At 54.9% G+C, this 26,582-nt stretch overlaps 2 protein-coding genes across 4 annotated transcripts; one reads left to right on the top strand and one right to left on the bottom strand.

Annotated features, from left to right (window-relative positions):
• The first annotated feature begins 871 nt into the window (after nt 1-871).
• LOC102281686 (oxaloacetate tautomerase FAHD2A, mitochondrial) lies at nt 872-11,542 on the top strand. Of its 3 annotated transcripts, none has more exons than XM_070380039.1 (9): nt 872-1,045; nt 2,233-2,298; nt 4,114-4,364; nt 5,680-5,896; nt 9,461-9,520; nt 9,725-9,887; nt 10,918-11,026; nt 11,132-11,219; nt 11,334-11,542. In XM_070380039.1, the coding sequence occupies exons 3-9, from the start codon at nt 4,120-4,122 to the stop codon at nt 11,394-11,396; spliced, it is 945 nt and encodes a 314-aa protein (XP_070236140.1). In that variant the 5' UTR covers nt 872-1,045; nt 2,233-2,298; nt 4,114-4,119; the 3' UTR covers nt 11,397-11,542. The 3 variants fall into 3 exon arrangements, with proteins under 3 accessions (XP_070236140.1, XP_070236141.1, XP_005891664.1); XM_070380040.1 differs by lacking the exon at nt 2,233-2,298 and adding an exon at nt 1,828-1,871; XM_005891602.3 differs by lacking the exon at nt 2,233-2,298 and having other exon boundaries at nt 874-1,045.
• Nucleotides 11,543-11,791: 249 nt separating this feature from the next.
• On the bottom strand, nt 11,792-21,733 carry LOC102281971 (glycerol-3-phosphate acyltransferase 2, mitochondrial). The gene is given in 21 exon segments (XM_070380038.1): nt 11,792-11,926; nt 12,254-12,309; nt 12,526-12,591; nt 12,692-12,742; nt 12,745-12,811; nt 12,885-13,016; nt 13,461-13,538; nt 13,625-13,773; nt 13,860-14,118; nt 14,191-14,261; nt 14,944-15,062; nt 15,407-15,489; nt 15,657-15,776; nt 16,433-16,532; nt 16,844-16,977; nt 17,373-17,472; nt 19,796-19,924; nt 20,170-20,274; nt 20,677-20,750; nt 21,429-21,542; nt 21,671-21,733. Coding segments are annotated over 21 exon segments (2,187 nt in total). The 3' UTR covers nt 11,792-11,809.
• Nucleotides 21,734-26,582: the final 4,849 nt, after the last annotated feature.

The following is a 26,582-nucleotide window of genomic DNA, read 5'->3' as shown; positions in this document are numbered from 1 at the left end:
GGGCTGTCAGTTCTGCCTTCTCAACATCTCAGAACTTTCACTATCTCTGCCGCACACCAAGTCACCACTGTTCTCGGCTGCATCACTCTTACCCAGACACCTTTCCTTGTTCAGGAGTGGCCTGAACAAAACTTCTCAAATGCAACCCACTCCCTCTGAGGACATTCCAGTGGCCTCCTGTGAGATTAGATAAGGGTCAAACTCCTTCCTAGGGCAAATAAAGCCCGTGATGGCTCCTTGATTAAGTGCTGGGACTCTAGCCCAGACCCTCTCCTATGTCTCCATATGCCAGAGGCCTGGAAAGTAAGATTGTTTGTTTAATTAAACCACCTCTCCACTAGAATACCTGTTTTCTAATAATGGAGGTTATGCCTCCCACTACCCTGTGTGCAGCCCATATGAAGACAGGGCTGTAAAAAGATGTAAAAGGCTGCACTTGGGGTCAATATGACATCTTGAGTAAAACACTTCCGGCCTCAGGTTGCCCAGATGTGAAATGGGTACAAACATCCCTCCTCTCTTCACTGATCTTGCACAATCGGAAGGCTTGTCTTTGTCAACCAGCGCGCCATAATTTGGTCTCCACCGCGTTTTGCTCAAAGATCAGAGCAGGGCTGGTCCAGATGCAGGGCCTCAGGCGGGCCCAGGGCGCAAAATTTCAGGAAGCACCCACTTTCAGGTTCCTGCAAGCGCAGGGCGTCCCAAGAGCGAGTGCCTCCGGGAACGTAGCGCCCGGCGTATAGAGTCTGCGCCAGCAGGCCTGCAGAAGCAAGTAAGAGACCACCTACCCGTCAGCGCTGGGCCCGCCCCCTCCGCAACGTGCTTCCGGCATCGAACTAGACGCCCTGCTATTGGCCGTTGTCCCCGTGACGCCACGAGAGCGCGCCCGCCTCCGCTGACGTCTTATTTAGGGGAGCCCCTCGGCTCACCCCCTTGTTAGAACTCTAGGCTGGTAGCTGTCTCACGAGCTCAGTACCTGCGCTCAGGCGCCGGGTGGTCGTGGTCTCGGGCCCGCGAGTCCTATCCCGACAGCGCAGGGCTCCAGGTAGGTTAGATCTGGGCCGGATGGCGGGGCACGCTGGGCCTCAGCCTCCCTCCCGGCCTCCCGGGATGGGCAGGACTGAACGCTGCTGCCCCGCCTCTCCGAGCACTCTGGTGGGGTGGGCGGGCCTTTCTGAGCGCCCACTGAGCTAGGCATACAGGGAAACTGGGAGACCCACGCAGGGGCCCAGACGAGTGAATAGTAGCACGCGATCCCGGGCGCAAACCTTTGTTTCGCAGGCTTATGACGCCCCAGGTCCCAGCCTTTTTGCTTAAGGACCCTTTTACGGAGCTGGATTGAGCTCAGGCACTGTGGCTCATTGATTCCCACAGAAGCAGCGGGGCCACTTTCTGGTACCTTGGCTGGTGACTTCACCTTAAGCCTCAACCCCTCTTCTGTGAAATGAGGCTCTCTGCCTGGAGGGATTGCTATAGAACGAAATGAGAACCTGCAAGGGTCTGTCGCGTGGGAAGGTCAGCCTGTGGTTATCTGGGAGAGCAGGTGACAAGCCCTCTCCCCGAGGCAGTAGCCAGCAGATCAAATTTCCCGGAGCATGGCTGAAGGCTTGCAGGGCGTCCCTGAGCCTCCCGATCTCCTGTTGGAGGTTCCTATTTCTCATCAATACCCCTGGGCTAAAGTGTCCCGTGCTTAACACCCCGAGGACACGAGGACACGTTAACCCAAATCAAGAACTCCAGTGTCACCTGGACCTGGATTCAAGTCCCAGCACTTTACTGTAGATTTTTTATCTGTGAAATGAGACCAACAGACCCTGCCTTCCACAGTTGTCAGGAGAATTAAATCAGACATTGCAGGTAAAGCACTTAAGGTAAGACCTGGCATTCAGTGGGATCGGTTTAATCTTAGTGTGTGAAGTATCTCAGTGCTAACACTGTAGCTTGAACAGCCCTTGCCCGTGGCATGGTTGGTGCTTGTGTAAGGTAGGAGGGTAGGAGGTTTTAAACTCCTGGTTTTCTGGCTAAACTCATCAGCCAGCACAGTGAGCAATCAGAACAAGTGACCTGGATCTAATCAGTCTCTAACTTATCAAGGCAGACCGAATCATCAGAGAACCAGGAGTCTGGGATTACCTCCAAGTGCCTGAGCATAATGCATGCTAAGTCTCTTCAGTTGTATCTGACTCTTTGTGATCCCATGGGCTGTAGCCCACCAGGCTCCTCTGTCCATAGGATTCTCCAGGCAAGAATACTGGAGTGGGTTGCCATGCCTTCCTCCAGGAGATCTTGGTGACTCAGGTATTGAACCCATGTCTCTTTCTTCCCCTGCATTTGCAGACAGGTTCTTTACCGGGTCACCACCATGCCATGCCCCCCTCCAAGGTATTTTCCTGACCCAGGGATTGAACCCGTGTCTCCTGCATTCCCTGCATTGGCAGGCAGGTTCTTTACCGGGTTACCACCTGGGAAGCCCAGGCATAAAGGGCTGCTTTTGAAAGCAAGGAGCCATGAAGAGGAGGGACTTTGGGAACAGAGGCCAGACTTAGAAACAAAAAAAGAAGAGAACAGGTTTTGTCTTTGAGTGGAGCCTAGAACTCAAGATGGGACCTGAGCCTTGTTGATACTTTCTCAGTGATTTGAGGAGGGATGGCACCTCCTCCTGAGATGGATAATCACCAAGCTTTCCCAAGTAGAGCAGCTTTCCCTGCTCTGACATTCCTTCTTTCAGCTGAGACTAGCTGAGAGCCTGCTGCGTGGCAGGCACAGTACTAGGCATCACGCACCCAGTAGTGAAAGAGATAGTCATGGCCCAGGGACCCAGAGAGGAGAGGGCCCCTGTCAGGCTTGGCCCCTGAACTCTGCCTGCAGTCTCTCCCCAGGCAGCCTGTACTCTCCCCCATGCATGCGTGCTTATTTGCTCAGTCATATCCAACTCATTGCGACCCCATGGACTGTAGCCTGCCAGGCTCCTCTAGCCATGGGATTTCCCAGGCAAGAATACTGAAGCGGGTTGCCATTTCCTACTCTAGGGGATTTTCCTGACTCAGGAATCAAACCTGTGTCTCTTGCGTCTCCTGCATTGGCAGGCGGATTCTTTACCATAGCACCATCTGGGAAGCCCAAATAGGAGGGTAACAGGATCAAATTGACATTAAAAAAAAATTGCTTCTGTCAGCTTGTCTTTGAGTGGAGCCTGTTTCACCTGCGGTCTCTTGCTCATGGTGGGCCCCCCTTTAATGAATTCCTAGACCTATTCATTTTAGCCTAGCCCACACTTCCTCAAGAAACTCGACAAAGGCAGGGCCCTCAATCTTCCCAGCTGCTGCTGCTAAGTCACTTCAGTCGTGTCCGACTCTGTGCGACCCCATAGACGGCAGCCCACCAGGCTCCCCTATCCCTGGGATTCTCCAGGCAAGAACACTGGAATGGGTTGCCATTTCCTTTGCTAATACGTGAAAGTGAAGTTGCTCAGTCGTGTCTGACTCTAGCTACCCCATGGACTGCAGCCTACCAGGCTTCTCTGTCCATGGGATTTTCCAGGCAAAAGTACTGGAGTGGGGTGCCATTGCCTTTTCCGCAGTCTTCCCAGAAGTGGTCTCAATTGCTGAATCCTACTTGACCACATCAGTTGCTAACATCAGCCTTCCCTGCAGGCAGGACGGCAGGGCTGAGCGCGTCTGACCTGCATGGTTTGCCTCAGCGGTGCCAGGTACAGCCTAAGCTGTGAGGGGCACTGGGTGAAGGAAGACTGGAATCCTGGGGACCTGGCTTAGTGGCTGGCATGCAGGAGTTGCCTCTCTAGAAGTGTTTCATTGTTGTTGATCAGTTGCTAAGTCGTGCCTGACTCTCTGAGACCCCATGAACTGCAGCATGCCAGGCTTCCTGGTCCTTCACTGTCTCAGCGTTTCATTACAGGCCCAGAATTGAGCAAAACATGACCAATACATGGTGAGCAATACACGGTGAAATAACTTAAAATCTGGACCACTTCCCATGCCGTGTGCCGGGAAAAGCTGATGGGGCGAAAAGCCTTGGGCTGCAGCTCGAGAAGCTTTGGGAGCCCCAGCGATGGTCTCAGGCCCTCTGTCCTCAGGACCCACTTTCTCCCCATAGGAGCTGATGCTGGGGTCCAGTGGCAGGAGGTTGCTCACGACTGTGCTGCAGGCGCAGAGGTGGCCCTTTCAGCCCTCCAGAAACATGAGATTGGTGCAGTTCCAGGCACCCCACCTAGCGGGACCCCACCTGGGCCTGGAGTCAGGGAATGGCAGGGGTGTCATCGACCTCAACGCCTTTGAGCCCACACTGCCCAAGACGATGGTGGAGTTCCTGGAGCAGGGAGAAGCCACTCTGTCAGCGGTGAGAAGGTAAGTCAGCAGGCAGCACGACCCTGCCTTAGCTGCCCCGTTCTCCCTCGCTCCTCACCACCCCGTCCCCGCCCTGGGAAACAGAACCTGGGTAATTCTTTTGCAAAGGATCAGGGTAATGCAGGCTTCCTCTCTCTTAGCAAAGAGCCTTAGGAGTCTTGTGTGTCAATAGCCTCAGTTTACAGGGGCCCCAGGGAGGATGACTGGCCTTCCCAAGGCCACATACTTGGTGAGGGGGCAGGATTCTACTCTGCCCCACTGCCTTCCCGAGGGGGCTAAGGCCTGCTTGCTGGAGGGGTTGGCACCTGGGGCCCTAAGAGGACTGAAAAGATGTTCTTAAAGACAGTTCTTGGGTTTGAGTTGGATTAGGTAGGTGCCTCCCTGAACCCAGGAGCCCTATGGTATCTGGTCTAAAGACGCTGACACACAGGAAATTAAAAACTAAGTTAAAAAGCTAAAAACACTCTGAGATGTCATTTTCGCCTGTTAAGCTTATATAAATACGGATGTTTGACAGCACACAGTGTTGGTAACAGTATTTTCCCCCTACTTTCATATTCTTGCAAGATTAGAAACTCCTTCCCTGTCCTTTATTAGAGAATTGGGTGTATCTACTGTGCAGTAATATACAACTGTACAAAAAAGAGGAAGCTAGTAGACTTTATATGGTAAGATCTCTAAAATACATATTTTTTAAAAGATGTATATAACATGCTGTCATTGGCGTAAAAAAGATGGGAGAAGAGTATACACAGAGTGACTGTGAAGATCCATACAGGACACAGCACTTGTCTATGGGGAGGGAGTGGGGTGACTAGGAGAAGGGGTGGAAGACAGAGCTTTCCCTTACCCCCATTTGCACCCTTTGAATTCACTTACATGGAAATTATTATGTATTTCTGTATTATGTTGTTATTTAGTCGCTAAGTAGTATCAGATTTTTTGCGACCCCACAGACTGTAGCTCACCAGGCCCCTCTGTCCATGGGATTTTCAGGCAAGAATACCAGAGTGGGTTGCCATTTCCTTCTCCAGGGGATCTTCCCAACCCAGGGATTGAACCCTCGTCTCCTGCATTGGCAGGTGGATTCTTTACCACTGAGGCACCTGCGAAAGCCCGTATTACCTCATGGGGGATCGGAAATCAACACTGGATGAGCATAAGCAGTGCTCTCATATCAAGGGGCAATAGCTGGGCTTGATTTTCAATGCTGACTCTGATGGTTGATCTAGAAAGTATGTTTTAAAAAGCAAAGCGTGGTAGCAGCTGCAGGATATCCCCAGAAAACCCCTCTCTCCTGTTCTGGTCTTTGCAGAGCACTGGCCACCCAGTTGCCAGTCCTCCCACGGTCAGAGGTGACGTTCCTGGCCCCAGTCACTCGGCCAGACAAGGTGGTGTGCGTGGGCATGAACTATGCAGACCACTGCAGAGAACAGAACGTGCCTGTGCCCAAGGAGCCCATCATCTTCAGCAAGTTCGCCAGCGCGATTGTGGGGCCCTATGACAACATCATCCTTCCGCCTGAGAGCCAGGTGGGTGCCCGCCCTCCAGTCCCCCACCCCGAGTCCCTGGGGCCATCACAGGTGCTCAGCGTCCAGCCTGAGGGAACCACCTGCTGCTCAGTAGCGCATTAAACAGAAACTCCAGGGTGTTATACAGTGATAAGACAGCTCCTGGGGGAGAAAAAGACATTAATTGTTTTCCTGTTTGATTATAAAAGTAATATACTTGCTTTATAGAAAATAAAATATGTAAAGAAATTATAAATTTCATAATTTTCAAAATTACATAAATACATAAAGAAATGAAAAGCTACACATGTCCCCACTGTGCAGGGCTTGCAACATTTGTTTTACTATATATCTTCCCAGAATTTTTTTTCCTTTTGAACTTGTGTTTTGGGGGAATAGCCAATTAACCATGTTGTGATGGTTTCAGGTGAGCAGCAGAGGGACTCAGCCGTACACATACACGTGTCCATTCTCCTGCAAATGCCCCTCCCATCCAGGCTCACATGACATTGGGCAGAGTTCCCTGTGCTGTACAAAAGGTCTGACCTTGGTGGTTATCCATCTTAAATACAGCAGTGTGTACATGTTCATCCCGAACTCCCTAACCATCCCTTCCCCCCGTCCCAGCAACCGTCAATTCATTCTAGCCAGTGAGTCTCTGTTTTGTAATTAAGTTCATTTGTATCACTTCCCTTTATTATTCCACTCATAATCCCTAGGGTTTTTCTGTTTCTGTCTCTTTATACTGCGCATATGCCTACCATTTACTTAAGTTCCCCATCAAGGACATTTTTCATGCCATTAAATATTCTCCCCAATGGTTTTTAGGTCACTGCTTAGTTTTCTCTTGTGTCAGTGGCGATAATTCATTCAATAGTCCTCATATTGCTAAATAGGTTGTTTCCAGTTTTTAGCTTTTATAATGTTGCAGTGAATATCATTATAGAAGAGACTTTGCACATCCATCAATGTGTGGTTATTTCCTTTAAATTAACTCTTAGAATGTGAGTGTCTTTGTCAGAGTATAGGCAGGGTTTCAAAAATTAGCCAGAGTGACCTTCGGCTGCAAAAGCAGTTTACATATCCACCAGCAGTGTATGTACCCGTACTAGTACTTTAAAATTTTTAGTTTAGAAATACTTTGAAAATTATAGAAAAGTTGGGGGAAAAACACGCAGCGACTGCCCAGAGTCTTGACCTGGAGTCACCACGTGCATTTTGCCGTCTTTGCTTTTCTCTCTCTGCCTTCCCGCCCTGCTTTCCCGCTTCTCTGCTGCTTTCCTTCCCTCCTGCCCCACAGCCACACACACTGTTTAAAGGGGGGTTAGTAGAAGGAACTTTACAAAGTAAATTGTAGACGTTGAGCCGGTTCACTCATAATTGCAAGTCATGTAGCAGAGCAGTCCTGCCCCTGGTTTCCTTACCCTCCGGCTCTCCACCCAGGCGCCCCTTCCCAGTAAAGTCTGTTGCTTTGTCAGCAAAAAAGAAAGTTCACTCATAGAAACTTCAGCATACGTCTCCTGGGAATAAGGACAGTGTCCTACATGACCACAATACCATTACCACAGCTAAGAAAGTTAATATTAACCATAGCTAATACATAGTCCAACTGGGAATATTACCCGTTGCCTCCAAAGGTGACTTTTAACTTGGGTCCCGTTTTGATTTTTGGAGTTGGTCCAGGATCAGTCAGGGTCACACATTGTTTTTGGTTGTATCTCTTAGTGCCTTTTGTCTAGAACAGGGATTCACAGACTTTTTCTCAGAGGGCCAGTTAATAGTGAGTGCTCGGCTCTGAGCGCCCAGCAGTGTCTGTAGTGGCAGCTCAGCTTGGCCGCTGCTGTGTGGAAGCAGCCTGGATGGTCCATGGAGGAACATGGCTGTGTCCAGGAAAACGTCATTTACAGGAACACAGACAGCAGACAAGCAAGGATTTGGCCTGTGGGCCTCAGCTTGCTGACCCCTGATCTCAGCAGTTTTTCTCCCTACCCTTTTTTACCTTTCATGACAGACTTTTTGAAGAAATCAGGCACATTGTCTCATAGCGTGTCTCACACTCTGGATTTGTCTGGTCAGTTCGTCATGATTAGATTCAGGTTAAACATTTTTGTAGAGTTCTACACAGCTTAATCTGTTCAGGCTGCTGTAACAAAATACTGTAGAATGGGTGACTTATAAAACAACACTTGAGTTCTTGAAATTCTGGAGGCTGGGAAGTCCAAGATCAGGGCACCAACAGATTATGTGCCTGGTGAGGGCTCCCTTTCTGTCCACAGGTGAGTGTCTCTTCACCGTGTCTTGGGTTATGGAAGTGAGCTCTCTAACACCGCTTTCCTCATGGGGGCTCTGCCCTCGTCACCTAAGCACCTCTCGTGCCCTCACACCTCATGCCCTCACACTGGGGTTTAGGTTTCAGTCTGAGAGCGGGGGATGGGGCAGGACACCGACATTGCTGAGGCAGCAGGCGCGTGCTTGCATCACGTCCAGTGTCGGGTGGTCCTGAAGTTTGATCGCCTAGTTTCCTTGATGCTCACGTGACCTCTCCGTGGTAAGGTGCCTTTCACTGTGGTAACTGGTAAACAGTCTGCAGAAGAGTCACTGAAGCCACATGACTATCTTATTTGCCCCACAAGTTCTCTTCCAGGGATCATCTGGTCACCCTTCCCTGAATCCATTACTGCAGTAAGGGTTAGAAAAAGGTGACTTTTTCTTTCTGTCATGCCTTCTACTTTTATTAGCTGGTATTCTGTGGAGAAACACTGCTTGGCTCTTTGTTTTACCCCTGTCCCGTTATCACTGTAAATTCCTGACTTTTACTTTTATCCAATATGTCATAGTCCATAGTCCATCATGGACATTCTTTCTGATACTCAGAGGATCTGTTTGGTCAGGGGGCGGCTTTCGGATGGCCCCCACCCACAGCACTTTCTGAGCACTTCCTTCCTACGGCGAAGCAGTTCCATGCTTGTCTCGTACTCTCATCACCGACATGGACTTGGCCGTTTCCCGAGGAATCCAGTTCTTTTTTGTGTTCACGGTTGTTACTATTAGAAAAGTCAGTTTGCATGGCTAACTTGTATCTACTATATATTTGCGCTTTGCTGATTATGGAACGGGCTGAGCATGTTTTCCTTTTTGTGGCCCTGTGTATTTATTTTTGTAAACTGCTTATTCAACCTTTGGCCCACATTTATTTTGGCATGTTGATCTTATTTGAGTGAGTTAGTGCATTAAAGCACTTAGAATAGTGTCTGGCAAACAAGTAGGGTTCGCTATTGTTACTCGGTATTTATCCTTTTTTGGAAGTATCAAGAGTGATTTTGGTAAACCCCCCACCCCCACCAGATTGCTCCTCTGCAGTCACTGGAGCCACTCTGCCTGCCTGCAGCGGTGCTGCCTCCACTGCCCCGAGGCTACGGTCCACACGCAACACCTCCCCTGCGGGCCCTCCCCTAGGGTTGTGGTCTTCCACACACGGCCCGGCAGCCACCCCACCGTTCAGAGGCCTGGCCCCGTGGCAGGAGCCCCTTAGCGGAATAACGGGGCCCGGAGCCAGGCAGCTTACTGCCCTTTTCCCGCCCACAGGAGGTGGACTGGGAAGTGGAGCTGGCCGTGGTCATCGGAAAGAGAGGCAAGTACATCAAGGTGAGGGAGAGAGGGCCGGCTATCCTGGCACTGCGAAGTGGTTGGCATCTACCCGCTCCTGACACTGCCTTGCCCCTCACCCACCACCACCTCTGGCTACCTCCAGCCACTAACATGGGATCAAGGCTTTGAGACCCTTTGTGATAGGGCTTGGTGTCACCATGAGCTAACCTCCAATCTGGCCAAATCCCCTGCCCCCAACAGGCTACAGATGCCATGGCCCATGTGGCTGGCTTCACTGTGGCACACGACGTGAGTGCCCGTGACTGGCAGATGAGACGCAATGGAAAGCAGTGGTTGCTGGGGAAAACCTTTGACACCTTCTGCCCTCTGGGCCCTGCCTTGGTGACCAAGGACAGCGTGGCAGGTAGGTCTCTGACGGCCCGCTGGGCAGCTTCTCTCCTTCCTCCTGCATAGATATGTCAGCGAAGCCACTTTCCAGTAGGGGAGTGAGGGGCGTGGCCCGCCGAGGGCCCGTCCCCAGCTGCCCTTTCGTTGACGGTTGGATTAGAGCAGATCTCTCCACTGGCCTCCCTCCCCGTCCCCACTGTAGAGGCCTACAGCAGCAGAGGCGGTGACTGTGCACTCAGGACGTGAATTACAGGGTAGGGCTCTCTCCTGACGGCTGGGTCAGGCTTCCTCTGGCTGCCACCATCTGGGAGAGTCCTTACGTTGGAAGGAAGCAGAGATGGCCTTGGAGCATCACAGAGAACAGCTGTTCCCGAGTCCCCGGCCCTTTCTTTAGTGAAGGAGATGGGAGCTAACCCCCAGGGCCTCACCCAGCCACCGTGTAGCCTGGTGGCAGCAGCTTCAAGCAGCAAGGGCACAGTGGGAGCCTGGAGAAAAGACGGGGGTGAAGAGGACAGCACAGCCCCGGGCAGGAGTTGTCTGTGTAATTCAGCCTCACGGCGCCCTGGGTAGTCAGTCATCAGTGAAAGTACACTGTGCTCCTGGGGGCGCGCTTGTGAATGTGTGAAACACCAGGAAGTTAGGACGAAAGTGCTGGTTACCCAGGACACATTTACAGGTCAGCCATCAGGTGCAGGAGTCTTCACTACTGCTCAGGCTGTTACCCTGTGGCTTTATATCACCCAGTCAGCCTCTGCTGCAGATAGAATCTGTTTTTTAAGGCAAAACCCAGCCACTGTTCTCAGCCCCTGGAGTCTGGAACACCCCCTCATTAACCCACCCAGTGACCACTGGTGGGCGCTCTGCTGGGTGGTGGGCACAGGGAGGCCTGGGCAGGCCAGAGTCCACACAGACTCCAGGGTGGGGAGCCAGCAGACAAGCCTCTGCCTGGCAAGTTACAAGGCCACCTGTGCTCTCGTTTCCTGGTTGTCAGGAGGGGGTTGGGGGTCGGAAGGGAGAATCCCAAATATGTCGTTTTTGCGTTTCAGACCCACACAACCTAAAGATCTGCTGCCGAGTGAATGGGGAAGTGATGCAGAGCAGCAATACCAACCAGATGGTGTTTAAGACAGAAGAGCTGATAGCCTGGGTCTCCCAGTAAGTGGGGCGGAGCCTGGCCCCAACCACCACCTGGGGGCTTTACCCCCCATGCCAGGCTGTGGCACCCCAGCCCCTGACCTCACCTGGCCCTTCTGCCTCTAGGTTCGTCACTCTTTACCCAGGGGACATCATCCTGACCGGGACGCCCCCAGGTGTGGGTGTGTTCAGGAAGCCTCCTGTCTTCCTCAAGGTAGGTTGGCTGAGTGAGGAAAGGCAGAGGCCTGGTGGCGTTGGCTCAGACTATGTGCAGACATGTGCACGCCACACCTCAGGCCTGACAGCCTCATGGCCCACTCTATTGCAGAAAGGCGATGAAGTCCAGTGTGAGATTGAAGAACTGGGTGTCATCATCAACAAGGTGGTGTGATGCCTTCTGCTGCAAGCAGAAGGGGCATTTGTTCCCACGGAGCCCAACATGGCAAGAGGCCCGGTGCCAGCCCCTTCGAGACTTCTCTTCAGGTAGAGGGAGAGGAGATGGTGCTCACCTCCTCAATAAACTTCTTTTTATCTTCCTTTAGGATGTGTTTCCAGGAGTGAGAGGGCATTCCCACCCAGTGGGGAAGGAGAGCAGATACATACACATGATCACACCAGAGAAACAGTGCTGAGCCTGGGCACAGGGGACTCATCCAGTCCTCTAGTTTATTGCAGCAAAAGATGCAGAAAACAAGGCATAGTCAAACCGCAAAAATTTGACAGTCCAGCTAATAAGTCTTCTGCCTCAGGGCAGGGCTGCGGTCCAGGGCTGAAAAGTCTCGACATGGGCTCCTCCCCACCGTTCTAGCTACAGATGAACTGCCGGATGAACTGTCCCAGCTTTTCCTGGCTATCCCGGCTGGCGAAGGCAGGGGACAGGTGGAGCATGGGGCCTGTGGGGCCGGGCGTCTGCTGCAGCACCTGAGCCGCAGAGAAGGGCTCTGAGTGCTCACATGGGCGCTGGGCCCCTCCCCTGGAAAACTGACCCCCTAAGCCTTAGTGTCTGAGGTCAAATGCTGCCTCTCAAACATCCTGATACCCCACCTGGGAGCAGGATGAGCCAGTGGTCAGGGAGACAGAGGAGCAGGAAAACTGTCCTACCTTCCCCAGCTACTGTCTGCACGCCTGCTCTTGGGAAACCCTGGGTAAATCCCCGAGTGGGTACAGCCAGCTCCCCTCAGCAGCTCTGTCAGGGTATGGGGGTGGGAGGCAGGGGGACAGGAGGATGGAGAGACTGGCCCCTCTCACCCCCAAGTCTCTGAAGGTCCAGATGGCACTGATGGCAAGATTTGGGTCCGCACACTCTGGATGAAAGAGAAGTGAAGGCTGTAGGTGGCGACAGTCCCCTGGCACAGCTTCTCTTCTCTTTAAAGAGGGAACAACCCAAGGAGAGGACTCAAGCTGGACCCAAAGGCCTCTACACTGCAGCCAGTACTCCTGACCTTGGGCTTTCATTGCCCACTAGGGGGCAGCAGCCAGCAGCCTGCCTCCCGGGGCCTGGGCTGGCTGCTGGGACTCACCGAAGAGCCCTTCCTCCTGGGCTGTGGCCCGTAAGAACTGGAACAACTGCTCCGTGTAGCCGGACTCTGTGAGGGAGAGAGTCTGAGACCTGGGCCCCACGCAGGCAGAGCTCACCCCGCACCGTATTCGGCCTCTCCTTAGGATGGCACGGTGTGCGGGCCTCACCCGTATCCGGGAGCCGTCCTCGGTGGAGGAAGGCGGCAGCCTGCGCAAAGCCTTCAGCACTGGGCTGAGCAGGCGGCAGAGGAAGAGAAAGAAGTCGGGGCAGCGCGACTGCTGGCTGAGCTGTAAGGGGACAGGCCAGGGTGAGGGCGGCTCCCACCGCCTCCCCCGCCCTCCCCAGTGGCGCCCCACGCACCCTGAAGTAGCGGCCCTCCGCCTCCTCGAAGTCGTCGCTGTCGCTGTCGGTGAAGTCCCCGCTCAGTTTCCACAGCAGTCTCGCACTCAAACGCTGCCTCCCTGTGTCACAGGCTGGCTGGGAGCCCGGGGTCTGAGGGCCGGGAGAACCACGGGGCCCTGTCAGGCTGGCCAAGGGCCAGTCTCGAGGCCCCCCAACGGGGTACATGGCCATCCAGATGCCGGGAGGTGAAACCAGACGCAGACCTGGGGGGCCGAGGAGGATGCCCCAGGCCACGCCAGACGGTGACAGCTGCTGAGAGGACAGGAGCACCTACCACAGGGGCCACAGCCCCTGTGGACAAGAGATGTGGAGGGCAGGGGGTCTGCAGAAGCCCCCAGAGGTGCGCCTGTCAAGTTCTGCCAGTACAGGCACGCACGGGTCCAGTGCAGGCGTGGTGACACCCCAAGGTGGAGTGTGGCGGCGGCAGGACCCAGGCGTCTATTCAGCTGGGGCCGGGCTGCCCTCCCCCACCCCCACACAGGGCAGAGGAGCCGGGCTCCAGGCAGGGCCTTCTGTCTGCAGCCCCCTTCCTACCTCCTCAGCCACGAGGAGCCCACACTGGATGAGACGGTCCAGCACCTCCTGACAGTAGCAGTAGCAAGACTGGCAGGGCTGAGGGGCGACAGGCACCAGTGTGAGCTCAGGCAAGCCTGACCAGACCTGCTGCCACAGGGCTGGGGCAGGCGGGGAGGCCTGACCTGCAGCAGCAGCAGGTCCTGTGGCAGCAAGTGTAGCAGCAGCAGGATCTGGCAGTACAGCTCCTTCTGGCTCAGCAGCTCGACGCCCTGCAGTTCCCAGGGGCCCTCGGGCGGCACCCTGCCTGCCAGCAGCCCTCGCACAGCACAGGCTGGGGGAGGAGGCGGCGGACATGAGGAGGCGTGCAGTGCCCCTCACCCTTACGTGTTCCACCCACCGCAAGCCCTGGGGACTCACCACCCACAGCCTCGCTCAGGAAAGTGGGCAGCAGCTCGGCGCTCAGGCGTGCCAGGGACGTGAGGCCTGGGCCAGGGCGCGGAACCACCAGCAAGTCCCCCTGCTGGATGCGCAGCAGGGCCACGTGTGGCCGCAGCAGGCTCAGCGTGTGCTGCACCAGGCACCGCAGCTGCCCCGAGAAGCCCACGTCAAAGCCACGCAGCAGTGTCTCCTCTGTCAGCCAGGAGAACTCCCCCAGGAGCTGCGACAGGAACACGCCCTGGGTGGGCAGAGGGGGACTGAGCCAAGGGCCGGGGCTCCTCCCCTGGGCCCTTAGCACCCTGGGCCCTACCTTCTGGTGCTTGAACAGCAGCAGCGTCGCCATGATGGCCGTGCTCATCACCGCGGAGCTCGCCACGCTGGCTGGAGCCAGAGGTTGGGGATGCTGGTCAGGGCCGAGGCCCAGCAGCCCCGTCCCTGTCACTGGGCAAGTCTTCCCAGCCAAGAACACACGTCCCTGCCAGCAGCCACATACACACTCCCACACAACTCCACCCTGGGAAGGGCACAGCAGGCCTGGTCCCTGCATGCCACTCTCCCTGGTGGAGAATTGACATCAAATATATGCTGCAACCCAGGCTGGGAGCTCCGAGACCCTCCCTGCCTCCTGTAGGCCTGTGCTGTGCTTAGTCGCTCAGTCATGTCTCTTTGCAACCCCATGGTGCTACCCACGAACCCACAGTCTCTGCCACGGCAGACACACTTGAGAAGATGGTAACTATGCTGTTAAAAGCCCCCTCTGTTCCAGGTACCTGTTAAGCCCCTGACATACATTATTCAGTTCAGCGAATGTCACCTCAAAGTGCAGTGGGCCGGGCAGCTGCTTGCTTGTGTGCTCTGACCTAGTGGCTCATGTTCCCCCTGGCTGCCCCCTCCTCAGGGGCAAAGACAGGGACAGGCTCCACTCTTCATGTGCCCCAAGTGGGCCCACAGGAGGGGGCAGGTGCAGAAACCCACCTGGAACGGAGGGCCCTGACCCACTGGCCAACTTGGAGAACACAATGCTCAGGAGCCTCCCCCAGAGGCCAGACCGAGGGCCCCTCACCATTCAGGACGTGCCAGCTCAGCCTCCTGACCAACAGCTGGTCCTCCTCCCTGAGGGCCAGAAGGGGTCCGGTCACAGGTGTCCACTCCTGCTCCTTCTCAGTGTCGGGGACAGCCGTACTAGAATAGAGACATAGGCCACAGGATGAGGGGACCAAGCGTACAGACAACCACGGGGCACCCAGAGCTTTCCAAATACAAAGGTGAGGGTGTTTCCCGTCCCTGCAAGAGCGGGCCCGTGTACCCTTAGTGCTTTCCAGGCTGGTGTGCCATAACCCACACCCAACTTACAGGCGGGGTGGGGGGCACCTGGATGGTTTGAGATGACAAAGATTAGCTGGTGAGGGAAGGCTGGGGCTGCTGATGTGTCTGTGGTCAGGAGAGGAGGGGGTGCCAGCTCACACTCAGCCGGGGTCTGAGAGCTGCCTTCCTTGCCCAAAACCCTCATACTCCTCTGCCCTTACCACTGGCCCAGCACGATGGGCTGCAGCAGCTGCTCCAGGGTCTGCCTGCTGCCCCAGCAGCTTCTGGCATTGATGATGTATTCCTGCCCAGGACAAGGCTGTCAGGTGGTCTTCCCTGGCCCACCTGGAAGCCTACATACAGCCCATCTGAAGTATGCCAGGCTGTCCTTGCAGTGGCCTGAGGGCCAGGCTGCCAGAAGCCCTAGAATGGACCACAGGTATGCCCAGCCTTGCCCAACAGGGCTCACACCTGCAGGGAGAAGGGCTGGGCCAAATGCACACGGACACAGACTCGGCGGCCACAGCCCCAGCGTCGCAGGCTCCGCAGAACAGCCAGAACACCTGTCCACAGCCCCAGTGGGGCCAAGGCCTGCAGGGAGGAGGAAGGCAATGAGGGAGCTGGCTTGCCTGGGGCATGCTTTCTGCTCTACTTCATCTTAGGCTCAACCTGGCACATGACCGTGACCTCTCCAGGCTTGTTCTTGTCTGTGAAACAGGAGAAATCCTTCCCTAGCAAGGTCTTTTGGGAATGAAATGAGAAGATGACTGTTACAGCCTTGGTGGGTGCCACAGGATAATGACCATAGGGGTAGAATTGCTTTGCACTCCCCCCTGAACCCCAGCCCCGAGGGGCCTCAGTCACAGGATACAAAACTGTGCCTCCTCTCTGGAGATGGTATCCACTTGGGGACCCAGGGCAGGAAGGTCTTACGTGGCATGTATCATGGGGTGCCTCTGGAACCAGGTCATAGGTGACAGCCACCGGCACAAGCAGAGTGTCTGGGACGATGCCTGCCTGGACCCCCTGCACCACCAGGCCCAGCCAGGACAGGCCCAGGGCTGACAGCCGAGGCCCCCGAACCCCAGGGGGCTCCTCCAGGAAGATGAGCAGGGGCTGCCTGCTGGCCAGCAGCTGCTCCACAGTCTGCAAGTGGGTGGAGGGAGGCAGGTGTCAAAACCAGAACAGCTAAGGCCCCTGTTCCCTTGCCTGGCCCCATAAACCACCACTGGGGGCACAGCACTCACCGCATGGACCACAGCCCTTGCAAGAACCCCCTCAGGGCTGTCCGGGGAGAGGTTGGCCTCTGGGGGCAGAAAAAGCCCCCCAAGTTTCTTCAGCAGAGCTCTGTGGGGCACAGGGCAGAGGTGGTAAGGTGCTCAGGAGATGGGACCAAGCAGGAGGCTAGTGAGAGCCGTGGCCCCCTCAGGGCCAGCCTGGGTCCTGCCTCAACACCCTGAGGCCAGGCATGGCCCTAGAGCCCACAGCTGACCCTCCATCTGAGCCCCACAGGCTGGGCTGCACAATATGCTGAGAGCAGAGGGGCCAGGAAGAGACCCTCTGGGGAGCTGATGCTGGCAACACCACCTCCCTCCCCCACACCTCTATCCCAGTCTGGGGACCTCGCCGCTGTACATCCAAGGGCACAAGCCTTTTACCTGAGGAGGGGGGAACAGGTGCGGGGGTCCCAAGCCACACGGAGCACGCCCACGCCCTGGGAGAGCAGCACAAAGGGCAGCAGGATGCCATCCAGGACTGACTTGTGGGTAGAGAGGAAGACGAGCGGCGAGCCCTGCTCCAGGGAGAGCCAGAGGGAAGTGCCAAGCCACACCCCCGCCCTGAAGATGCAGGCAGCCGAAACCTAGCACCTCCAGACCCAGGGCAGTCCCAGAGGGAGGGAGGGTTCGGCTGAGCAGGCTTTCTGAGCACATTTCCCAAAAGCGGAGGAGCTCTGTCAACAACTTTTAAGGTAATGCATTGACGTAATGGTTGTTAAGACATGATGAAAAGCCGTTAGAGGAAGCCTCTAGGGAGCAGGACCGTGAGACACGAAGACAAGGTCATCAAAGAGCAGTGCATTTTTCCCACCCAGCTGACAGGGCTGGTCCCGACTTAGGGCTTGGCCTAGCCTCTGCTCCTGTCCCCACCATCCCACCCCATCCCCATCCCAGTGAAGGCGGGCCTTACTGCCTGGGAGGCCTTCTGGACCATCTTCATCTGGCCCCTGTACAGCTGCACGTTCAGGAAGAGGCAGTTCAGGAACCGCAGCAGTGCCCAGCTAAACAGCCTGCAGAGCAGTGCCCAGTCTGAGGTATGGGCCGCCCAGAACTCCTCTAAAGCAGGCACTACTACTGTCCTCATTTTACAGAAAAGGAAAGTGAGGTTCAGACTGGTTGCAGAAGCTGCTGGGTAGGAGAGAAAGCTAAGAAGTGGGGGTGCTGGGACTGGAAGGTGGGCCTGACAGCAGAGCACACACCTGCAAGGTGCTGATACTCCCCTAGGAAGACGTCATGGGCCACTGCCTCAGAGCACGTCTGTGCCCCCATGCATCCCAAAGGAGATCAGAGAGCCAAGACTCTCTCCAGGCATAACCAGCCTTGTCTTTGCAAACTGCTGAGGCAAGTGGACTAAAAGGGAGGGGTTAGTGATGTAAGAAGGAGAGGGGACAACGAAGGGGCAAAGTCTGGGGAGGGGACGTCCAGAGCCTGATGAGAGGACTGGCTTTAAGCGGGAGAGGGCATAGATGCAGGCAGCATGGAGACACGGAGGACACGTGGCATGTCCTCATCAGATGGCTCCTGTTTCTCCACGAGGTGCGATCAGGACACAGCGCGCGAGTCAGAGAAGCAGCAGTCCAGATCAGAGCCTTGGAGAGCGCGCTGTGCCCCTCTGAGACTCACACTTAAAAAGGAAGCACATCTACCCACTGTGCGTCTCTCCAGGGACATTCGGCTGCTTCGATGCAGAGAAGGCAGGTGGCTAGGTTTAAACACAACTGGGTTGTGCCCAGTGACTCCCTCCCAAGGACACTTCTGTCACCCGGGGCCCTGGAATCTAAGCTAGGCCTGGAGGGCAGGAAAGACAGGAGGTGGGCTGATGGCTGGTGTAAGGTGCTCAGGTCAAGGAACTGGAAGTCGTGACAAAGCCAAAGAATGGTCACGTGGAAGGCTGGTCACAGGTCACCAACAACCCCTACTTCCTGTTCCTGTTCACTTGACCCTTCAGCACTTTCAGGACGGCTGAGCCTCGCATGTGCTGCCCTGTACCCTTTTCCCTCAGTGACTCACTCCTCCCTGGCTCTAAGTATCGCCTATGTGCTAAAGATCTGCAAATGCACATTCCTGGTCTCAACCTGTTTTCTGTGCTCCGAATTCATATATTAATATATAAGCAGCTGCCTCAGTGTCTCCACCACTATGTCAGGTGTCAGAAAACTTTTATGTCCAAAACACCTTTTGTGGGCCAAACTCACCCCCCCCCAAGCCTGCCTCCTCCCCTCCAACCACACCGCCAGGCGCTCAGCCAGATGCCCAGCCCCCTGCAGCGCCCCCTTTCCCTCCACTGGCCCCATTCCAACCCTCCTCTACATCAGTGAGTCCTGTTCATTTCACTTTGGTTTCTCCATCCATTTTCCCAAGTTCTACTGCCATCCCCACCCCCCATCATCTCACCTAGACTAACAAACCAGCCTCCCCAGAGGACCTGTTCTCTATTCTTGACCTCAATTAACCTTGCTGTCACTCTCTGTCTAAAACCTTTCCATTGGTTTTCATTGCACTTAGAAATCAAATCCAAACATCTTGTATACCGCTCTGCATATCTGCTCCCTTCTACTTCTCGATTTTGTTTCCAACAACTCACTCCCTCACTTGCCAGCTTCCAACCACATCAGCTTCTTGAACAAACCTGGCCTTTTCCTGCAGCCACAGCTCATGCTGTTCCCTCTGGGAGAACTGCTCCCTGACATCCTCACTTCCCTGAGGCTGGCTCAATTCCCCCTTCTGTCCCTGGCTTACAGGTCTCTTCCCCGCCTTCAGGTTTTCTCAGTCCTAGCCCTTGTTCTGTCCTTCTTGCAAGCATGTGCCACCTCCACTTCCCCAGAGGCTTGCTCTGCATCTAAGAGGAGCTGCACCCTGTGCAGGACATGTGTGGAAGGAAGCAGGTGGTGACAGTGGTGGGTATGTGTGAGTGAGTGGGCAGGCCTACAGATGGGGACCCCGGTCTCCTCTCTCCACCGGAGCCTGACCTGGGGGAAGGTGGAGGGGCAGAGGAGGCACTGAAGTCCAGGTCACAACCAGGCATTCCTGAGATGATCCCCCTAAGCCCCCACCCTCTCAGGACAGATACACACAGGCCAGCAGTGGTGAGAACACGGACTGGAATCTGGGAGCTGGCTCAGATCAAAGCCCCTCCCCCTTCCCCAACTGGTCCCCTGAAGGAGCCAGCTGTGTTCAAAATTCTTAGTGTCCAGATCAGGGCTCTTCCAGGCTGTCTGGTAAATACACCACCCAGCTCCCCCAGGAGGGGAGTCTAGTCTTTCCCCAAGCCCAGCCAATGCTCTCTCCCTAAGAGCAGAGGCCCCAGCTCAGGGCGCCCTTCAGCAGAGTTACCTGAGCAGGAAGGGGCGGGGCGGGGCCTGGATGTGGCCCAAGATGCGCTGTACCTCTTTCCTCACGTGGCTGGGCACCTGGCCTTCCCCAGCCCCTCCCGGGGCCCTCCCTGAGATGACATTCTGCACCCTGTGGTGGAGGGCAGGGGAGGTGGTGGTTGCAGTATAGGGCTGAAGCAGGCCTAAGGTCACTTCCCTCAGCCCCGTAGTCCCCAGGGCACAGCCTCCAGCCTTCACCCTCCCTCTTTAAAAAAGGGTCCCTGACCAAGCTAACACTCTCGAAACCAGTCCTTTCAACCAGCCCCGCCTAGAGCCTTTGTCATCCCTTTAAGGATCCCAGAAGTACCAACCAGATCCCAGTCCCTGCCTCCTCACCCAGTGCTTTCCATGATCTTCTGTGAGGCATCCTGGCAGGGTGGTATGTGCTGCTCCAGTGACCACAAGAAATAGCAGAGCCTCCGAACCAGCCAGCCCCGAAACCTGGGCACAGCCCCCAGAACAGGGGGTAGATGTCTCAGAGGCCCCCACCCCAACTAGGGCCCACAGAGGGTATTCCATCAGGAAGGGATCACATCCTAGTCCTGTGGACTGGGAACACCTGAGCTTGGCTTATGGAGCAGGAAGAGGAAGCACCTGCCCACCTGTGGCCCATTCCTATCCCCTCTCCCCAGGGAACAGGGTACAGGTTCGGGGCTTGAAAGCTCACAAAAGGAGCTGAGGGAAACTCCAAGCCTGCCTGTCCTCACCTGTGGGTCTGGAGCAGAGGGCACAGTCCATTCTTGTCCCATCAAAAGAAGAAAATGATAACACAAAGCAGGGCCCCAGCAGCCCTGTACCCAAGGGCCCTACGCACCACCCGGCACCACCCCCAGCTCGGACTACCTGGTGTTCTCCTCCTTCACCAGGATCACATTGCAGAAGCCGAGGTCCATTATGCTTCTGTGGAAGAGGGACTCCTGCCGGAAAGGGGTAGAGAGCATGTGCTTGGGGGCGGCCTTTGCAAACCGGCAAAGGAAAGCTCCTGCTCTGTCTTCTGCAGTCTTTCCCTGATGGGCTCTACAGTCTACCGAGAGATGGATTATAGCACTGCAGTTCCCAAAAGATGTCTGACCTCAGATCCTGAAGTTCACTTAGGAGAGAGGGCTCCATGGTCAAAAGGAAAGGGCTGCATCCTCTACAGAATCACCCTCTTGGAGAGTAGCATATCATCTCTGAGAAGTTCTCTCACCAACAGCAGGGAACATGTAGCCTGGATCTCCACAAGAACCCTGAGTCCCACCAGCCCCAGCACGGACCTACAAAGGCCCCAGGCATGTGCCGAGTGCTCGCCGACTCTGAGTGGACAGTGTCTCCAGGCCCTCCGCTCTGAGTGCAGGCATGCTCAGACCCCAGCCCTCTGGCCTCTCAGATCCCTCTGTACCTCCCCACCCAACTCTCCCAGGCCTGGGAGCCAGAAGCCAGGAGCAGGCCCAAACCACCAACCAACAAGCACTAGTGCACCCACTCCCCTGAGACAACAGGCTAGGGAAGGGCTGGGCTTGAAGACATGAAGGAAACTGTTTCCCGGGGCTGCGGCAGCTGTGGCTCCCAGAACCAAGCTTCCCAAGGTAGGGCCTGGCTTGACCGTCACTCACCCAGCTCTTAGGGGTACAGGTCTGGCAGCAGCGACCCACAAAGGGGCGGTATTTCCCCAAGAATGGGGTGACAGCCTCCAGCTTCATCCCAAAGCCTGAGGACCACAGGCTGGTCTGGAAAAGGGCCACAGGGAGAGATGAGGGGACTCAAAAGTCCTTGACAGAGGGAGGTGGGCTCCAGGAGTGAGGGCACAGGACGGGAGGCAGGAGGGTAGAGGGTGTTCTGGGAATGGGAATGCTACCTCCTGACCATCCTGGCTGCTTTTCTTCTGGGTTTGGAGTCTGGCTTCTGCCATGGTGTTCATGGGGGTCTACAGCATCTGGGAACCAGCCACCTCTGCGCCCCTCCTCTCTCTCCAGAAGAACCTGACCTGGGAAGAGGAAACAGGATGGAGGAGGTACTGGAATCTGGGCCACAACCAGAGGTTACTGGAGTGACCCCCACGCCCCACCCCAAAACAGACAGACAGCATGCAAGCCAGCAGTCATTTGATCCAGGGCTGGAATCTGGGGGCTGGCTCAGATCAAAGCCTTTCCCCTCAATACCCAACCGATCCCACCAAGAAGCCAACTATCCTCAAAAGATCTCACAGTGTCCAGATCAGGGCTACCTCAGGCTAGCACTCAGAAAATGGGTTGTCTCATCGTCGATATCCACTCTGCCTTCTCACAGCACAGATGGGGCTGTATTAGAGACTCTGACACTTTTTGTGCACTAGGAAGGAACAAGCCTGGACTGGCAGGAAGGAGGCATTAGGCTGCCAAATAGGAACAGGACCACTGTCCCGAGGCCACCACGGCCTGCTCAGCACCAGAAGACAGCCCCTTTCCCCTCAATCATTACAAGAATGAGGGCTGAGGGTACTGGATGGGTGATCGTTCTCTGGGTCAGAACTCAAAGAAATGCCACACAGACCTGTCCCCAAGGAATGGTCTTCTGGTTGGGGATAAGACACTTTTCCACAACTGGTATCCTTTCACACAGCACTCTCTATGGAAGATCCCACTTGGTATTGCCTCGGCCTCCTCCTTTCTACCACAGTATAACATCCATCTTCCATAAGACAGCACCAAACCCCTCCTAGTCCAGAAACTGGGCCCTAAAAACCCTTCTCCCCTGATCTCTCTCCATGTCCCTGATGGATAGGCTGATCCAATTATTGCTACCATCTCTACCCTCACTACACAGTTCCTACTCCTACCTGGGAATGCATTCTCCCTTCCCATCACCTCCCCAAATTCTAAGTCCACGGCTCTAAGTCCATGATGCTTCTGCATCACCTTCCAGGTTTTTCCTCCCTTCCTTGGTTCCCCCAGCCCAAGCCTGCCAGGAAAGAAGCCTCCTCCAGAGTTAGCCCATATCATCTGAAAGTATCCTGAAGGCAAGAGCTACAATGCACTCATCTTCGTATGCCCAGCCTTCTGCCCTGCCCAGAGGGGGGACCCAGGAGATGCTAGTTAACTGACTGTAACTTCGTCTCCCAGAATTCCTCTGCATCTCTCCTCTTCTCCTCAGTTAGCAGTTTAGAACCACAAGACCAAGTGGTACCAGGATCACAATTCCCCAGTGAACAGCTCTGCTAGACTCATCTGGAACGTACCTCCTCCTTTGAAAATGTTCTCCCAGCCCAATTCACTAACACTTGGCACAGGAAGTCCCCAAGACCAGGCTCCAGTCTGTGGAGTCCTGCCTGCTTGGCAAGGAGGGTGTCTTCACCCCAGCTTCAGAACACCCCCACTCTCCAACCTAAACCCCCTAGATCTGGGCTAATGCTACAGGGACAGAGGAAGGGAAGGATATGTTAAGGCAAGGCAAGGGATAACTCCCAGTCACCAACCAAGTCAGCTACTCAGCTCACACAATCCAGGGCTCAGTTTGGGGATAGATCTTTCTAGCACCCCAGCCCCCCAAATGGGGACTTCTCTGTCAGTCTGCAACTCCCCGCCTGGACACCCCTCCCCGCAGGACCCCAACAGCAGAGGCGGCAAACTGGCCACTAGAGGGCCAAATGCAGTTCACAGATGTACTTTCTTTGGCCCTGCAGTCTTCTACAACTTGGCGGATTAACCTCAACATTTAAAACTAGAGAGCTTGTCAATCATAAATCAATTAAAAATAAATAAACACTTTTTAAAAGCCAGAGAGCTTGTTACTTTAAAACAACAACAACAAAACAAAGAAAGAAAGAAAAGAAAACAAAACAAAACCCGCGTCTCCAGCGGCTGTTGTTAAAAAAAAAACAAACACAAACCAGCGACCTGGCGTCTCTGGCACGCACCCCACAGGGCCTCGGCTGGCCAGAGCCCAGCGCCACTGTCCCCATGCCCCTCGCCCGGCCGCACGCGCCCTCCCGTCCACCACCACCTCAGGCACACCTGACGCCCGGCCCCTGTGCGCATCTGAGTTTGCGTCCCTGATCAAAAGATCTCATCCAAACCCGTTCCCCTGCCTGGTATGCCTGTTCCCTACAAAGAACATGCTGAACACGACCTCTTCACCCTGCATCCCGCACCTGGAGTTGGAGGAGAAGGGACTCAACTCAGCCCCTCGCAGACCCACAGCGAGCGTCCCCCGAGCTGCCCTTAGACGGAAGGAAGGGGTCCTGCCACACTGGTTCTGCGTCCAGGGTGACGAGAAGCGGAGGACCACACTTAGCTAGGCTCTCTGAGGGGCTGCCCTTTAGACCACGTACCCCACAGTGGGCGCACAGGGCCGGCCCCCTGTCCAACCCTCACCAATCCCCAAAAAGGCCTTCCGGGTTGGCACCCAAAGCGGGAAGGCCCCTGAGCGGTCCTGAGCCTGGCCCGACCCAGCCCAGCCCGGGAGCAACTCCCTCGAATCCTACCTCACACCCGGCGCCAACTCCCGCCAAAGTAGCAGCCGGAAGTGCACGCCGGCAGCCTCTGCGCGCCGTCTGAAAGGCACCTCTGAGAGCCAATTGGAAAGCGCGCAGGGGCCGAAGCCCCGCCCCTGGCGCCCTGCCGCGACGCACGCTGCGTGGCCTCGCGGCCCTGAATATGGGTGGGCGGAGCTGCTTGTGTGGGTTAGGGTGTGGGGTTGTCTGGCCGTGGAGTGTTCAGTTCAGTTCAGTTCAGTCGCTCAGTCGTGTCCGACTCTTTGCGACCCCATGAATCGCAGCATGCCAGGCCTCCCTGTCCATCACCAACTCCCGGAGTTCACTCAGACTCACGTCCATCGAGTCAGTGATGCCATCCAGCCATCTCATCCTCTGTCGTCCCCTTCTCCTCCTGCCCCCAATCCCTCCCAGCATCAGAGTCTTTTCCAGTGAGTCAACTCTTCGCATCAGGTGGCCAAAGTACTGGAGTTTCAGCTTTAGCATCGTTCCTTCCAAAGAACACCCAGGGCTGATCTCCTTTAGAATGGACTGGTTGGATCTCCTTGCAGTCCAAGGGACTCTCAAGAGTCTTCTCCAACACCACAGTTCAAAAGCATCAATTCTTCGGCGCTCAGCTTTCTTCACAGTCCAACTCTCACATCCATACATGACCACTGGAAACACCATAGCCTTGAGTAGACGGACTTTTGTTGGCAAAGTAATGTCTCTGCTTTTGAATATGCTGTCTAGGTTGGTCATAACTTTCCTTCCAAGGAGTAAGCGTCTTTTAATTTCATGGCTGCAGTCACCATCTGCAGTGATTTTGGAGCCTAAAAAAATAAAGTCTGACACTGTTTCCACTGTTTCCCCATCTATTTCCCATGAAGTGATGGGACCGGATGCCATGATCTTCGTTTTCTGAACGTTGAGCTTTAAGCCAACTTTTTCACCCTCCTCTTTCACTTTCATCAAGAGGCTTTTTAGTTCCTCTTCACTTTCTGCCATAAGGGTGGTGTCATCTGCATATCTGAGGTTAATGATATTTCTCCCGGCAATCTTGATTCCAGCTTGTGCTTCTGCCAGCCCAGCATTTCTCATGATGTACTCTGCATATAAGTTAAATAAGTACTGGTCATGTGCTGCTCACTTTCCCAGGCGAGCTCCACGGGTGCATGAGATGTCCGTGAGACCCAGGGTACTTGAAGAATGGGGATGCATGGGCTGCCAAGTTCTAATGAAAACGGTTCCCAGGGTTTGTGAGTGCGTGGTGAGTTGTGTGTGACTCTTTGAGAGCCCATGGACTGAGGGTCCTCTGTCCATGGGATTATCCCAGCAAGAATACTGGAGCTGATTGCCTTTTCCTACTCCAGGGGATCTTCCCAACACAGGGATTGAACCTGCATTTCCTGCTGCTCCAGCATTAACAGGCAAGTTATTACTGGGCCACCTGGGAAGCCCTTCCCAGGGTACACATGCTGCCAAATCGACGTGAAGGCTTTAGCAAAATCCCAGATTAGGGACACTTGGAAAAGAAATCCCCAGAAGCCAGTTTTGGATCATGAAAAACAAGTCAGGCCTCCTCGGTGTCCTTTCCTTTGTTGGTTAGAATGCTAGACCACAATTAGGAATATACCGCAGTCATCGGGTGCCTGAGTGTCAGCTAGCCCTGTGACTGGTATGCTTATTGGTGTGGTTGTTTGGTAAATATCCAACTCCTGTCTCAACCCTAACATCCCTTTGTTCTGGGAACACCATCTGTCTATGCAGTTGAATTTCACAGTTGTCAGTAGGCCCCCACCATTCCTTCTTAGGAAGAATTAATGCTCAGAAGTAGCCCAGAACAGATACTTCACACCCAAAAATTGCATGGATTATGATGGTAGAGACCAGATCTGTCATCCAGCAGAGTGTCTCTCCTCAGTCATTTTGCTTCTTTGGAAGAAGTGTTTTTTGCTCATGTAGTTTGCTGCAATTTGGACATTTTAAAAGAAGCATACTTCTCAGGCCTGGATTTTAGCTGGGATACCGAGAATTCAGTGTACTCATCAAGCAGTGCACAAAAGATGTGGAACTCCCATGCCATGAGACCTGTGGGCCAGCTGCTGTGCAGACTGACTGGCTGACTGGGACCTTGGGAGAAACAGAGAAACTCCTTGGGTCTTCTTGGCCCCACCCAACCTGAACTGGACTTCAGGAGCCCCACCCCAGGCTCAGGCCAGATAGCATCACCCAGAACATCCTGATGCATGTAACTGAGCCTCTGGACCCAGAGGGATGAAGAGCCTCCCTACGGTTGGGGGCCAGTGTCCCCTGAATT

The sequence above is a fragment of the Bos mutus genome, chromosome 11 (genome assembly GCF_027580195.1).
Source record: "Bos mutus isolate GX-2022 chromosome 11, NWIPB_WYAK_1.1, whole genome shotgun sequence".
NCBI lineage: Eukaryota > Metazoa > Chordata > Mammalia > Artiodactyla > Bovidae > Bos > Bos mutus.
The sequence above is the reverse complement of the archived record's forward strand: the minus strand, read 5'-3'. Positions and strand labels throughout refer to the sequence as shown.